This window comes from Lathamus discolor, chromosome 3 (assembly GCF_037157495.1).
Source record: "Lathamus discolor isolate bLatDis1 chromosome 3, bLatDis1.hap1, whole genome shotgun sequence".
Taxonomy (NCBI): domain Eukaryota; kingdom Metazoa; phylum Chordata; class Aves; order Psittaciformes; family Psittacidae; genus Lathamus; species Lathamus discolor.
Window position 1 is genome coordinate 372,503 of NC_088886.1, and position 16,547 is coordinate 389,049.

Below are 16,547 nucleotides of genomic sequence, written 5' to 3' on the forward strand. Positions count from 1 at the left end.
TCCCTTTAGTTAAGTCTGTCTTTCCTGTTGTAGGGAGCCTAGAACTGGAAGCAGTACTGCAGGTACGGCCTCACAAATGCCAAGTAATCTGTTCTACAAGTCCAGGGGATGTCCATCCTGCTAGCACTGCCAGGACAATCTGTCCAAAGTTAAAAAAAAAGTATATCTTGCAACATTTCCTTCTTCTCAGCTGTTCTTCAGTTACACACTGATGGAAAGGAATCGTAGGTTTAAATACACTTGATTTGAAATAAACAGAATTGCATCTGAAGGAAAGCTACACATGTTCACTTGAAGTGAATTATCCTAATTGAACATATACTTGCTTAAGGAGTGTAGTAGTGCCAAAGGCCACATTCTCTCTGGCTGGTATTGTTACTACTGGAGAATGTTGAAATCCTCAGAGCAGCCACAGTGCAGATACCAGCAATGCCGGCCTTCACCCTGCTGAGCTTGAGGGGCTGCTCAGCTGCTGTGGGCTGTAACCTTGTGGGAACTGGACTGCTTTTAATGTCTTTATGACACTGAACAACTTACCCAAAATACTGTTTTAGTGATGAACAAAAAACAATCACACTACTCTTAAAAAAATATTTATTAGAATGCAGCAATGACTGTCAGAAGTAACATTCTGATCATCTAATTTTACAGCAAGGAAGCATTGTGAGGTTCTCATTCCTTGCTCATTTGGTATTTCAACAACCAATCACTTTGGAATTCAGAATGTTTAGAAAACATCAGCTTTGCTAGTCAGGAGTGAAGTGAGGGACTGGACAGAGAGAACGTAAGTAGTGCTTAATAACACAGAGAATAAAAAGATTTTGAAGGCAAGTGTGGGTTTTTTTAATCCAGGCCTCTTTAATTCTATTGAGAAATGCACTAAAATCCTCTTCCACCAGAACACAGAACACTACTGTGGCACCAGACACACTTTATATGTTTCTTTAAGCCTTAAATTTTCCAACATGTTCACGAGCTATGATCATCCTTTGAATCTGAGCAGTTCCCTCATAAATCTGAAAAGAAGAAATAATATTAGCTGATGATTTTTTACAAGGTTTTAACATACCTACACTTTTAAACCTTCAGGGCACTAATCCAGCATGGATTAGGATATACAGAAAGACAGAAAAAGCTGACAAAATTCCAGTGTGACAGAGCACCTTAAGCAGACTAAATGGAATAAATCACATACAAGATCATGAGAGACAGTCTTGTTCTCTCAGTTGCCCTTACCTAAACTCACTATGGTTATCGTGAAAATAGATACGGCAGGTGAAGAAGGATGAAGAAAATTGCTTAGGTGATGAAGAAAAATGCATAACTTAGTTTTTTACAAAACAAGATTTGGAACACCAGGTGGAGGGGAGGAGATAACTTGTTCTGAAGTGTTGTATTTTCTTTGGCCTTTCAAGTTCATACATATGGAAGGTCAGAAGATTTCCATCACTTTAGGTTTTTAAGAACAGCATTAGATGTAAACCATCTCGACTGCCAGAATACCAAAGACAGTGTTGGTATTTTGATTGCTTTTTTCTACTACTTTTTTTTTTCCCCTTAAAAATCCAAAAGCTTCAAAATTAAGAATCCAAGAATTTCAGAGAGTTACCTCACTGGGAAAAAAATAAAAATAGAAAAACCATAATGTATTTCTTTTACCTGAGCTGAGTTTCGATCCAGTGCAGTGACTCCTGTGTGCAAGAATTTGCCTGATTTGAATGAGTCTTTTCTCAAATTGAAGGGTCACTGCTTTTATGCGAAACTTTTTTCTTTTTTGAATATGTGTACATCGTGATTTGAAATAATGGCCATTACTCTATTTTATATGAAATGTATACATTACTATAAAGGTCACATCCTCTGTTTTACTTACCTGGTAGATTTTAGCATCTCTCATCAGTTTTTCTACAGGATATTCAGTATTAAATCCATTTCCTCCAAAAATTTGTACTGCATCTGTAGCTACTTGGTTTGCAATGTCACCAGCAAATGCCTTTGCAATGGAAGCATAGTAGGTATTCCTGCGACCAGCATCAACTTCCCAAGCAGCTCTCTGGTAAGCCATCCTAGCCAGTTCCACTTTCATTGCCATTTCAGCAAGCAGGAAAGACACTGCTTGGTGCTGTAAACAATGAAATGAACCAGGTTAACACTGCCTGCTTAACACTCCAAGAAAAACATAATCCTAATACAGTGTTCTCTTCAACAAACTCAGTAAATTGTACTACACTTCTACAGAATATGGATCAGGCTCTCAGCATTGTGTGTTCAATTATACTTTTAAGTTTTTAATTCTCAAATCCATTTAGTCATAGGGATTAAATACTGAATTATGAGATTGTTCTTTACTATTTATGAGATTGGCATTTATTTTGCTTTTTATTCATATTTCTTTAAAACTGGTAAGCAGTGTGATAGACAGTATATTCTATTAGTATTAATGCTGTGTGTTACTTCACATACCTTAGAGTTTTTTCCCTTTCCTGAAAATCCTAGTTTATTAGTGCTGAAGATCTTAAGTATATCCTGTACATGAGTTTCAGGTTTTTGGGCAGAGTTTAGTTTCTGCTTTTACTATAATCACTGATAAATTATGGAAAGTTACCACATAGCTAAGTTTACTGAAATGGTTCTGGCCTATACACTCAGAAACCCTAAAATGGCAGAGATACAATATAAAAATTAATAAACTAAGTAAATCAATTAATAACCTTGAAAAATCAGTAGCAGTACATCCAGTGTGAAAACACAGCTTTTACTTATACTCCCCAGCCCCCCCTCACTTACTTCAACAATTGGTTTCCCAAACGTTTTTCTCTCCAACGCGTATTTAGTAGCTTCATCAAGTGCTCTTTTTGCTAATCCAACAGCACCAGCTGCTACCTGAGTTGAAAACAGCACAGACTAAAAAAATCAGGGATTCCTGCTATACTTTATAATTAAGTTATTTCTGATACTTACAGGTGGTCTGGTCTTATCAAAAGCTCCCATTGCTATTTTAAAGCCAGCTCCTTCAGCTATTAGTACGTTTTCTTTTGGGACTCTCACATCTTCAAAGACAATACCTCTTGTATCAGAGCAGCGTTGACCCATATTAATTTCCTGAAATGGGAAATTTATAGAGGTGCAAATTGGATTATACAAAGGAACAATATACTTTGATTCTTTAGTTTACTCAAAGCATAAAGTATGGTTTTTTTCCCCAAAACACTTCATCCAAAAATTACCATATACATGGCAAATACTAGTTTTACACTTGTAGACCAGCATGACCTTAACTTGTCTACAATGAGCAAGTTACTTTCTCCTTATATGTAAACCGTCTGTAGCTGTCATCAGTCTTGTTGGCCTTCTCTAGTTCAACTACACCCTTTGAGATGGGAGTGAAAAAAGTAAAGAATCTAATATGCAGGCAGTACAGGGGTACTACAGGTAAATAAACAAGCTTTTCAAGTTTTTTGATTCCTTTCCTAATGTTCAACATCCAGTTTTGCTTACTACAAAAAAAAAAAAAAAAAAACACAACAGTACTTTTTAAAGAGAAATAGCACTAGTGTCTCCAAGGCTTCTTCCTCTACCAGCAGTAACTAAAATTAAAGCTCACTTGGCTAAAGCTGTCAAATTTCTTATCCTTTCATAGAATCATAGAATAGTTAGGGTTGGAAAGGACCTCAAGATCATCTAGTTCCAACCCCCCTGCCATGGGCAGGGACACCTCACACTAAACCATCCCACACAAGGCTTCATCCAACCTGGCCTTGAACACTGCCAGGGATGGAGCACTCACAACCTCCCTGGGCAACCCATTCCAGTGCCTCACCACCCTAACAGGAAAGAATTTCCTCCTTATATCCAATCTAAACTTCCCCTGTTTAAGTTTTAACCCGTTACCCCTTGTCCTCTCACTACAGTCCCTGATGAAGAGTCCCTCCCCAGCATCCCTATAGGCCCTATTCAGGTACTGGAAGGCTGCTATTAGGTCCCCATGCAGCCTTCTCTTCTCCAGGCTGAACAGCCCCAACTTCCTCAGCCTGTCTTCATACGGGAGGTGCTCCAGCCCCTGATCATCCTCGTGGCCTCCTCTGGACTTGTTCCAGCAGTTCCATGTCCTTTTTATGTTGAGGACACCAGAACTGCACACAATGCTCCAGGTGAGGTCTCACGACAACAGAGTAGAGGAGCAGGATCACCTCCTTCGACCTGCTGGTCACGCTCCTTTTGATGCAGCCCAGGATACGGTTGGGTTTCTGGGCTGCGAGCGCACACTGAAGCCGGCTCATGTTCAGTTTCTCATCGACCAGCACCCCCAAGTCCTTCTCTGCAGGGCCGCTCTGAATCTCTTCTTTGCCCAACCTGTAGCTGTGCCTGGGATTGCTCCGACCCAGGTGTAGGATCTTGCACTTGTTGTGGTTGAACTTCATAAGGCTGTCATCAGCCCACCTCACAAGTGTGTCAAGGTCCCTCTGGATGGCATCCCTTCCCTCCAGCGTATCAACCGGACCACACAGCTTGGTGTCATCGGCAAACTTGCTGAGGGCGCACTCAATCCCACTGTCCATGTCAGCGATGAAGATATAAACAAGACCGGTCCCAACACCGATCCCTGAGGGACACCACTCGTTACTGGTCTCCAGCCAGACATTGAGCCATTGACCACAGCTCTTTGCGTGCAGCCATCCGGCCAGTTCTTTATTCACCGAGTGGTCCATCCATCAAATTGATGTCTCTCCAATTTAGAGACAAGGATGTGGTGTGGGACAGTGTCAAACGCTTTGCACAAGTCCAGGTAGATGACATCAACTGCTCTACCCTTGTGCATCAGTTCTGTAGCCCCATCACAGAAGGCCACCAAATTGGTCAGGCAGGATTTCCCTTTAGTGAAGCCATGCTGGCTGTCACCAAGCACCTTGTTTTTCATGTGCCTTAGCATGCCTTCCAGGAAAATCTGCTCCAAGGTTTTGCCATGCACAGAGGTGAGACTGACTGGTCTGTAATTCCCCGGGTCTTCCATTTTCCCCTTCTTGAAAATGGGGGTTATATTTCCCTTTTTCCATTTGTTGGGAACTTCACCTGACTGCCATAATTTTTCAAATATGATGGCCAGTGGCTTAGCAACTTCATTCGCCAGCTCCTTCAGGACCCGCGGATGGATTCCATCAGGTCCCACAGACTTGTGCACATTCAGATTTTTAAGATAGTCTTGAACCAGATCCTCTCCTACAGTGGGCCCAAGGTCTTCATTCTCACAGTCCCTGCGTCTACCTTCTAAGACATGGGTGGTGCTGTCAGAGCCTTTGCCAGTGAAGACCGAGGCGAAGAAGTCATTCAGAACCTCGGCCTTCTCCAAATCCTGTGTAGCCAGTTCTCCCGAGAGCTTCCTCAGGGGGCCTATTCTGTACCTGTAGAATCCCTTCTGTTATCTTTCACATCCCTAGCCAAGTTTAGTTCTAAGTGGGCCTTAGCCTTCCTAACCTGGTCCCTAGCTTCCCGGACAACATCCCTGTACTCTTCCCAGGCCACCTGTCCTTGCTTCCACTTTTTATAAGCCTCTTTTTTCATTTGAATTTTCCTTAGCAGCTCCTTATCCATCCAAGGTCTCCTGGCCCTTCCTTCTAGTTGGGATGCATACTACTTCTCATTTATTGGCACTTGTCAATAAAATAGTTCTCAAAGATTCTTTTGCAGCTGTTCAAAGTCATCCTGCTTTAGACCGTTCTGAATAATCCCTTATCTGAATGAATAACTTTATAATTGTGTCTTATAAATATTTCCTGTATATTGTGAAACTGAAAAGACTGTTGTACGTGAGTATATAAAATGCGCAGTTGCATAACAGTCTTTTTTCTTTAATGGTAATTTGTCGCATTATCGGTTTAGAACTGAATGATAATTCCTGACTTGTCAGACAAAAGACACAGTCTTCACCTTTCTTCCAACTTGGATTCCAGGGCTATCTGCTTCCACAATGAATCCAGTAAAGGCTTTGCTTGCAGGAACTTTTGGATCTGGATTGGTACGAGCTAGCAAAAAATACCTAGTGTAAAACAAAGAAGAGGGATGCAGTTTATCCTCACAATTAACAACCAGATACTTTTCTAGCTAATATTTTAAGTGGTTTTATGTGCCTTTCTATGAGATAATAAATTCTATCTAAGTTAAAAATTCCTTTTTCTTGTCCCTTGCAAAAATAAACAGAGAGCGTGAGGAAGTTTCAAAGAATCAAGATTTCATAAAATTTAATAAAATTACTTCATATAAACATGCAAAGATTCTCCATGTTTTCCATGTACTGTAAGTCTTTGTGATATTATCAGCTTCATGAATAGTACAAAATAAACCTATTCACAGCACATACATAAAAATTAATGTTTTGGAAATATGTTCTTGCATGCAAAATATTATCACCTAATTTCAAAGATCTTAATTTTATTCTTCTAAGTGTAGGTTGTAAATAAGTATTTCTCTTAGAAATTAAACAGTTGTAAATCACATACATGGTGTTCAGTACTGTCAAAAGACATCTGGTAGATTGCCTTTGATAGATCTGCCTTTAACAAGGAAATAACTAACTAGAAAATTCAGCTTTTGGATAAACATATAAAGTTTTTTCACTTGAATTAAGAAGAATTTATGTGCTGTGGATCAGCATGATGTGAGACATAACCAAAGAGGTTTATACTGTAAAGCACGCTCCATGCACACCACAGCAATAATGTTACTAGCTTCACTAGAAGTGAGATGTGTTTTGAGTAGAATCACTGATCTCAGTCACCATAACTATGAAGCAATGTGGCCAGCAATATGAGCCTCTTGAATACTTTGCAAGTTAAATCAAACTGGTGCTGTCCTGCCCTGAAGAAGAAGCAGAACTGATTTCCTTTGACAGCAGAAAGATTCAAGCGGCCTTTTTGAGTGAGGAGTTGTCATATCAAGCCTCATTTTCCTTTTTAGGCTCTGCACAGCACTGAGACTACATTCTCGTATCCTACACAGATAAACTGGTCAGAGACCAAAGCGCGTGTGTTGAAACACAACAAAGATTTAGATTTCTAACAAATCTTTAACGAACTTAACTTTGAGGGCAGAAAGCCACTGTATAACATAAACACGAGTTAACAGTTAACACACCAGTTTGCTTTCCCACCGTTTGTGATCCACATCTTCTGACCATTAATAATGTATTCATCTCCTTTCTTCTCAGCCTTTGTTTTTATACCAGCCACATCAGAGCCTGCTCCAGGCTCCGTTACACAGTAAGCCTAAAAGAAAATACGTAAAATCTTGAGGAATGAAAGTTCTGTTTTCAGGCAACCACAACCTATTGAAGGCTTCATGCACCCTGCTGATCTGTAAAAGGTTTAAGTGAACTGCCTGGTAAACCCAAAAATATACTACTACTACTACTACTAGTAATACCCACAAACCAACCCAACCACTCAAAAACACCCAACAGCTAGATTCTTCACTAGAATCTAAACATATATGGGTTAATTTTTTTTTATAAATTCATAGAATACATAAAATTATCTTTTAATCAAACAACCATTCTGTCATTACTTCCTCAGGCTTCACAAACTGATGTGAAAGATGAGGATGTTTGAAATGTGAAAATAAGGGCACTGAGTAACATTTTATGTTTACTGTGTCCTTCATGAGGCTCAGTTGTTCACATTTTAATGCACTGCACATGAATGTTTACTTCTTTCTATGTAACAAGTACTGCTTATATAATATTTAATATCACAAATAGTTTAATTCCCATGCAAGGTAAGTTTCTCTTTATACAAACCTTGTATTTTTCTTAAAATGTCTACATATGCTCTCAAAAGGGAAATAAAAGGCATTAACTTTTTGTAAGTGACTTAGGATGGGGATAATTTGCCAAGTTATAACTTCTATTTGCGTACTTAATGTATCTCATTAGTTATTCCCTGACTTTCAGTAAATGCCACCATTTATTTACAAACAAAAATGGACCAAGCTGTAAGTTGTGAGTTTTCTGGGAGAAAAAAAAAAAAAAAAAAAAAAAAAGGAAAAAATGAAAGAAAAAAATAAAAAAGAGGTAATACTATTAATCTGGTTTAGGAACATTCTACAAGGATGCAGTTAAACTTACACACATCATTGGTTCCTCTGTCATTCTTCCTAAGTACTTTTTCTGCTGCTGCTCATTTCCTGCAATGATTACTGGCATTTGCTGAAAGAAAATATTTAGACCATTAATCCCTCTTTTTAAAACACGCAGATTCTAGTTTAAAGAGCATAAGAAAAGGCAGAACTTACCCCTAGGGAATTTGCTTCAATGGCAGTCTGAACCCCTGTACATCCATAAGCTAACTCTTCTGTAATAAGGCATGCTTCAAAACTGCCAAGGCCAAGACCACCTACAGTTGAAATACTTCATTTATTAAAATTGGTTTAAATTGTAACATATTAGTGATTTACACAAATTAATTAACAACAACACATTCCCCCACATTCATCTGCTTGTGTACCATGCTTGGCAAGCCATTCTCACACAAGCTTTTTAAAAAAAATTTTGTCAGAAGAGTAATGTGATTTGAAAATTAGGAATCACAGTTGCAGGGTTACTGTGTTATTCACATGGGACAAGGTGCACAAAGTGACAAGAATATACCACTCCCAATTTTTTTACTATTTACATTTGAGAATTAAGAGTTCTCAGGAAGCAAAAAAAGGGCTCCTGAGCTACCACTCAGGAAAGCACAGCACTTAGGGGAAAGCAAAAAGAAAAGTGTCCATACTAGTCAGACAGCCAGCTTAGTAATCAGTTTCTGACAGGAGCCAACACTTCGGGAAGTAAATACAAATACAACAACAATGCAACTTTACTTCCTTAAAAATATTTTCCTGACCCCTCAGCTGACTTCCTCAGCCAAAGAGATGCCTCTTTTTGGCATCTTTGTTATACTTAACCCTTGACAGATATTTCTTGTGTGAATTTGCCCAGTCTCTTTTTGAATCTGTATAAAATTTTAGCATCAATATCATCTGGGACAATGAGTTTCATAAATTAACTACACACTGCATGTAGAACCATCTCCTTGCATTTATTTTAAACCTGCCATCTGCTGACTTAATTTGATGCCTTCTAGTTATACTGAAAGGGACAGTGAATTATTAATCTCTTTTCACACTCTCCATGACACTGACATTTAAATAATTTCTCATATAGAAGCTACATCTCACACAGAACATGCATCTTTTATAATCTTTGTCATCCTTTTAGGAACCCTTTCCATTTCCATAATACTCTTCTAAGAAGGATCTGACTACATAATGAGTTACAGGCAAGTGCAATTTAGATTCAGGCAGCAGCATAATTATGTCGGCTGCTTTTTTCCTTATTCCCTTGAAGGTCCCTTCTGACCTTAAATTTTAGAGTTTTGACCACTTCTGAGCATTCTGCTGACATCCACGTAATCACATATTATAAACCCCTAAATGTCTCTTTTGAAAGGCGGTAACTAGTTTAGAAGATACTGTTTTCTCTGTGAGGTTCAGATCGCTTCTTTCCCTTCACATGTACATCCCTCCTCCTTTTTTTGAATTGCATTTGCAATTTTAACAGTTGCTCAGTTTCATGACTTTCTCCTGCACCTCTCATCTTTTCTACACTGAATAACTTGGTATGATCAATTAACTCTATCACCTCAGTATTGACCCCTCTTACAGTTTATTTATAAACATTCCAAGTAGCACAAGACTCAGCAAGGCTATGCTGCTAATTTTTCCACTATGAAACCTGATGATTTTTAAAACTCATTTTGGAAGTTCAAGCATTCTATATCAACCAGGCAAGGCATGCCCTTGTTCACACACTTACTAGCTACTTCAGAGAACTCCAGTGATTTTACGAAGCATGATTTCCTTTCACAAAACCCCTTCTCTAGCATACCATGTTTATCTCTTGTCTACTATTTCTGTACTTCACCTTACTTGCTCTTAATTCCCACTGTGTATGAGGCTTACTAGTATGTATTTTCCCAGATCTCCCTTGGAGACTTTTTAAAGCAGTGGTGTCCAATTTGCCCCTTGTAATTTTTCATTTAATAATCAGGTGATTATACTGCAGTAGTTCAGCTATTTCAGCCGTAAGTTTCTCTAGAATTTGTGGCTGAATAAATCCAGTTCTCACAATTGTTCCTTTTGTCTCTTTGTTCCTTAACCTCCATGGTTACTCATATTCATAAACACTGCCAAAGCACTGCTGTACTGCACCTAATAGAAACTGAAAAAATGTCCTTCTGGAATAAACTCTCTAATTGCTCCATCTTGTGTCAGAGACTAGAACAAAATATGACCTTCTAATCTCTCTGCCTAATCAGCTGACACAGTGCACCAGGAGAACATTAGGCACTTGTAATCACGTTAGGAAAATCTGGTTGTAAATTACTAAATCATAATCTGTCTAATTTATCTCCTGATTATATCCACACCTAGCAACACTTGTATGTGTCAACCTGCCTACTGATTAAATTTAGATTATCCAAGTAGGCAACTGTTTATTTTATACAGAATCCATAATTACACACATAAATCTCATCTAATGCCTTTTCTTTGTTTCATTTTACACATTAAAAAGAATGTTTACTTACCACAGCTTTCTGGTATGTGTGAATTTATAAGACCAAGTTCCCAAGCCCGTTTTATAAGTGGAAGAGGATACTGAAATAGACGTAAAAATCACCTTCTGATTCACCACAATCAACATCTTAATTTTTATGCAGGTTAAGATAAAAGTCTATTTTTCCCCTTACACTAAGGTAGACTTACCTCTCCAGTTCTGTCATATTGTGCAGCAACTGGAATAATTTCCTCCAGAGCAAATTTACGAGCAGTAGCTTGGAACTCTTTCTGTTCATCAGTAAGTTCTATTTAAAAAACAAACAAAGGTCACAAATTCTCTACTATTTTTAATTCTGCCAGTTGCCAGACTATGAGGAAAAAGAAAACAAGAGTGTCCTTCCACGACAACCCAAACCACCACTTCCTGGGCTTGTCAAGGAAGCAAAAAAGCTTGGCTTCCCCATCTTGCTTGGAGAAAACCTCCACTGTTCTCTCATCAACACCTACAATACATTCACTCACTCCTCATGAAATTATCAACAAAATAGTGAAAATGGAGTAGAGAGAACTGTGTAATACAAAATGTATTACCAAAAGAAAGAAGAATGCTATACTCATTAAATGGAGGAAGAGGAGGTGGATGCTGTCCAAAGACCCTGGCTATTCAGCTTCAAACATCTAGCTGCTGATCCACTAAATCTGCTTTACATCTATAGCATGCCAAGACAAGGATGAATTTCCTTATAACATTTCTTTGCAACTATGTTCAACTATCACAATGTTTAGCTACTTTAACATTGTAATACTCAAAGCTAAGGCACTTTGGCAATAAAAAAGCTTAAAACAGACATGAGGCTGAAGAAGAAAATCTTACAAACATTATGCGCATACCTGACTTGCCTGAGCTGAGAAGTAATTTTGGTTTTCCAACTTTTTTTTTTTAAAGAACAGAAATCTATTTTGAATAAACACCTTGATTTTTAATTCATATTAAACTGCAATGTATTATTTTTTCTTTTACCTCTGCAATTTTCCCTTAATTGCTGTATTTCTTTCAAAAACTGCAATACCTACCGAAGCTAAAGCCAGCTCCAGGTTTGCCTATATGTGCGCTTTGAGCAGGTTTGCTAGAATGTGACCTCCATCCATGCCCTGCAATGGTCTGAAGTATCTGCTAAAGAGAAAAAAAACACAAGTTGTCAGATTTTTACAGCTCAAATCTCCTAAAGCTACCAGCCTGACTGCAGCACAACTTTAAATGTAGAATCCCTCTGTAGAAACAACATCACATCAAGTAGAATACAATTAGATCAGTGATAAAAAAATCTTGGCTACCTCAAGTTTTGTTCCTGTGGCAAGCAGAGCACACATGAACTTACAGCTATTCCAGGAATCCCAGGTTTTAACAGCACCGAGGTGAGCAAACTGCTGTATTCACTTCTGAGTGTTGCACAACTAATTATTTAAAAATAACTAAGTGCAATTAAAATTTATGTTCACAGAGACATAGCAATATCTATCATTTATACACACTCATCAAACCTAATTTTCTTGACCAGTAGTGAATATTTGATCTATCCAATGTTTACCATCTACATGCAGATTTTGTAAGACTTCAAAAACAACCTATTAACCAAGATCTGTAAGAATATTTTGATAACATTCCAGACTCATGTCTGTTTTCTGTTACTAAGCTGCTTCCACAGACACTTAGTGATTATTTCACCCCAAATAGGGCAGAACTCAGCCGAGTATCTGAGGTTGGTTATTTTTTCCTAATACTTATCACAGATTTATTGGGTTTTTCAGTGTGTTTTTTGGGTTTGGTTCTGTTTGTTTCAGTTTGGTGAATTGTGGTTTTTGGTGGTGGCGGTGGTTTTCGTTGGTTGGTTTGGTTGAGCTTTTTTTTAATTTAGTGCCCACAAATATTCCTGCTCAGCTATTTTCAGAATGCCTTAATTCTGTGCAAAAATATGTCTCAATTTGATTTTAAATAGTTGTTTTACCCTCTTTCGTCCTTCAGTAGTTCTGAATCTCTGAAATGTTTGGACAAAAAGTGAAAAATATTTAACTGGATAAATTTCTGGAAGGACCCAAATCAATACTGTGCAAAACCAAACCAGCCTAAACACTAAGAAAAGCCTTGTTCTTGATTTTGCTATTTGAAAACGTAGGCAGGAGGGGGAGGGGAAGCATTATCAGACCAGTCACTTACTATGTAACATCAAGAAAAAAAACTCGTAATAGTGAAAAAAAAAGTACAGAAATTTTCCTGGAAGATGTAGAAGACAAGGACATTCCAGAAAGTTACACACCTGGGGAGGCAACAAGTAGCTTCAAAATAAAGTTGTGGTAGACAAACATGCGCTTAAAAATAAGAATGCAATGCAGAGATTGTTACAAAGTCACACCACAAGAACCCAAAGAACACAGGCAAAAGTAGGTGTCAACACAGTGTAGAAAGTATTTCCAGAGGATACTGACAACATGTATAAATCGGAAAGGTGAAGAAATGCAGAAAGCCTGCTGCCAGGCACAGGAGCTGGGGAGGACATGGCTGGATATAGACTGCCAAGGCAGTTTGTTAGTAGTTCAGCACCGCGTTTTCCACTAGGCAATACATTATTCAGTTCAAGTTTTCACAAGCCACAGACATTGCAAAATGGTATCTTCTGTGTTACTGCTGCCACTCCTACACAGAAAAAACAAACCAAGTAAGATCAACAAATGTTTATCCTGAAAAACCTCAACCCTTCAGAACCTTAGTTCATCTGGAAAAAGACAAGATTGAAAAAAAGCCAGATGATTCTAATAGGGTTTATTTTCCTTCCTTTCTTTTCCTTGCTTTTCTTTTCCTTCGCTTCCCTTTCTGCTAAGGAACAACCTTTGACAGACTCATATATAACTTTTCCATCAAAAAAGTTCTGCCTGCACCAGCAAAAGTACTGAACTCAAAGTAATGCTAAAAGTGACACACTACATGAAAGAAGCTGTCAAATTTATACTAGAGAACTATTGTGGGTTGTGTACCAGAGTAGCATGCAAGTCAACATTGAAGGCTGCTCTGGAAAAAATGAACACTCCCCCCACAAACAGAAATAGGAATTGGTCAGGTGGGATTCACACCTGGAAGTTGCATAAGTGATCAAGTGACAAAGGATCACAGCTTGCTACATGTAAGAATTTGGATGCCCATCTGCCTACTCTCTCTCGTTTCTTACTGCCTGACTGAAAGGAACAATGAGATTCAGTAACAAGCTACTGCCAACGATGCTCCAATGCAGCTCCTGCTGCATTTCCATGCACTATTCCGTAAACTCTACCACAATTAGAAATACTATCATTAGAATAGCAAGACTAACACTGGAATAACCTGCTGTCAGGAAAAGGGCATGACATGGATACACATGGAAGCGACACATATTATTGCTTTAACACTTAAAACAGCTACAGAACCTGTCTGAAAAGCTGCACATCACAAAAGAAGACGGACGACAAGCTAAGGTCGCTAACCTTGACTCTGCATCAGGACAAAAATGAAGAAAGTTGTCAAGAGCAGTTCATTGCTGGGGTACTGTGTCAGCAGGCTGAACTGGAAATGTCCATGCCCTATGATGGGCATTAATAACTGCCTGTTCCCCCTGCCTTACGCACGGGTTATGACCTGTGAAACACTGGCTGCCTGCAGATGAAGCTTCTTCCTCCACGGACGCTGTCAGAGCAGCACCCTGAGGTGCTTCCAGGCAGCTCTGGCGACATGCCCTTCTGCTAGGTCAGTGAGTGAGTGCCTCTGGAAGACGGGACACCAGAGGAAGGCCTGGAAATGCCATAGGCAAGGTACTGTTTTGTTTTGTATGCAAGGTACGAACTTTGAATAACTGTTGCTTTCTAGTTTGACGCTAGGCCGTTACTGGTGGCTCAGCACAGCAGAACACTGGTAGTTCAGAAGAACAACTACTGTACTTCACACACACTTTCACGAAGCAGCACAGGCCATGCGGCTCGGTGAACTGCCCTGGACAAACACCCCGCGCTATGAGCCCCGATGCGCTGCAGTACCCGCGGCCTTCCCCCGGTCCCTTGGCACGACCTTTGACACAGAAAGCGGCCCGCGGTTGTGCAACAGCTCCGCGGTGGGCGGGCGGCACTGGGCGGACCACGGGCACTCGCCCAAGACCTCCCCGGTAAACGGGAACAGCGAGCGGCCCTCGGCTCCCCGCGGCCCTGCCCTCCGGGGCAGCCGTCGGCTCTCGGCTCTTACCGACAAGACGGGGCGGTCGCGGCAGCCGGGTCTGCCCCGCGCCGCCCTCCCGCCCTCCCCGGCCCCGGGGCCGCCGGAGCTTCCTGCCTTTGCTCCGCGGCGCTCCCTCGGCCCGCGGCCCTTCCCCGCCACCGCAGCGCCCCGCCTCAAGCCCCGGGCCCGGCCCCAGGCCCCGGCCCAAGCCCGGCGGCTCACCCGGGTTGCCCGCAGCGCAGACATCTTGGCGGGGGTGCCGGCGGCCGCGGAGACTCCGGCCGAGCCCGGAGGGGCGGGGCGCTGGGGCAGCGGGGCGGTGCCGCGCGAGCCGCCGGTTACGCCGAGCTGAGGCCCGGAGGGGTTTAACCCCCGCGAGGGTCGCCCCGCGGCGCTGCAGAGTCTGGGGCAGCCGCTGTCCCGGTTCCGCGGTGGGCAGGAGTCGGGGGAAGCGGCACAGCGCGCTCTGGGGCTCGCGGTAAGCAGGAAAGGCGGCGCGGCGAATGGTGGCTGTCTCCGTCCCCCTGCAGAGAACTTCATCACTTGCGTTTGCTGCTTGCTCCCGAGCCAGGGGAAAGCCCGCGCTGTTGATGCCGCCGAGGCACCGCCTGTGCCCCGCAGATACCCACTCCGCTCAGCGCCCGCGCATACCGGGAGAGGAGGCTTGACTAAGGCTTGGCCAGTGCGCCTTTCGTATGCGGCTCTTTTGGGCTGTCTGCAGCCCCGCACAAGTTTCCTTCCCTCCCCCCGCCCCTTTAGAAGAAAAGCCGCCGTGACCCTTTCTGTTGTGTTTTTACAAGAGAGACATTGAGGTGCTGGAGCCGGAGCCGGCCCAGAGAAGGGCAACGGGGCTGATGCAGGGGCTGGAGCACAAGTGTGATGGGGAACTGCTGAGGGACCTGGGGGGTTTAGTATGGAGAAGGCTCGGGGGGGACCTGATGGCTCCCTACAAGTGCCTGACAGGAGGATGGAGCCAGGAGGGGCTGGGCTCTGCTCCCAAGGAACAAGGGATGGGACAAGAGGAACCGGCCTCAAGCTGCCCCAGGGCAGGTTTAGATGGAGCTGAGGAACAATTCCTGCCCCAGAGGTGCTCAGGCATTGGAACAGGCTGCCCAGGGCAGGGCTGCAGGCACCGGCCCTGCAAGGGTTCACACAGCGTGGAGACGAGGCCTCAGTGCCATGGGGCAGGGGTGGCCTTGGCAGGGCTGGGAACGGTTGGACTGGATGAGCTTAAAGGGCTTTTCCAACCTGTTGATTCTAGGCTTTTAATACCATTATTAATTTGAGGTCTCACAGCGATGTGTACTGTGTTGATAGTTGTGTAAAATGCACTTATAAATGCTCTCAATTCTGGCCACATGCTAAAGCAAGGGCTCTCATTTTATAAATTATGTGCAGTCCACAAAATATATTCTTTTGAATATGATGCTTCAGTGTCATGAAGCAGTATTATTTGGGGGTTTATTAAAACAACTCTTTAAAAACAAATAGCCACTTTGATTTGTCTGTGAATGACTTTTTTATGGCAAGAGATTTTAACAGAATTACCAAAACATAAAGCTATTTCCTGGAACCTGGATTTTTGATATAATTTCATTTTGTGTAACAATTCAAAGTAAGGTGTCCCAAATACTTTTAGGACAGTTATTGCCTTGGTATGTTTAGTTCTTCATTGCTTGATTTGTTTCTGACAGTTGAGAGTACTGATTTTGTATTTAGTACC

The 16,547-nt window shown here is 41.4% G+C and overlaps 2 protein-coding genes across 4 annotated transcripts in view; one reads left to right on the forward strand and one right to left on the reverse strand.

Moving 5' to 3' along the window:
* Positions 1-577: 577 nt before the first annotated feature.
* On the reverse strand, positions 578-15,513 carry ACADM (acyl-CoA dehydrogenase medium chain). 2 transcript variants are annotated; one of them, XM_065673015.1, is made up of 12 exons: positions 15,047-15,513; positions 11,665-11,761; positions 10,798-10,895; positions 10,620-10,689; positions 8,284-8,384; positions 8,117-8,197; positions 7,129-7,259; positions 5,926-6,034; positions 2,962-3,102; positions 2,788-2,883; positions 1,874-2,122; positions 578-1,016 (listed from the first exon to the last, which is right to left on the reverse strand). In XM_065673015.1, the coding sequence occupies exons 1-12, from the start codon at positions 15,362-15,364 to the stop codon at positions 945-947; spliced, it is 1,563 nt and encodes a 520-aa protein (XP_065529087.1). In that variant the 5' UTR covers positions 15,365-15,513; the 3' UTR covers positions 578-944. The 2 variants fall into 2 exon arrangements, with proteins under 2 accessions (XP_065529087.1, XP_065529086.1); XM_065673014.1 differs by having other exon boundaries at positions 11,665-11,764.
* Positions 14,774-16,547, forward strand: part of SLC44A5 (solute carrier family 44 member 5) — a 105,694-nt gene continuing 103,920 nt past the window's right edge. For both annotated transcript variants that reach the window (XM_065673011.1, XM_065673012.1), the window contains exon 1: positions 14,774-15,302. The gene's annotated coding sequence lies outside the window, so the exon portion shown is untranslated. The remainder of the gene's footprint in view (positions 15,303-16,547) is intronic.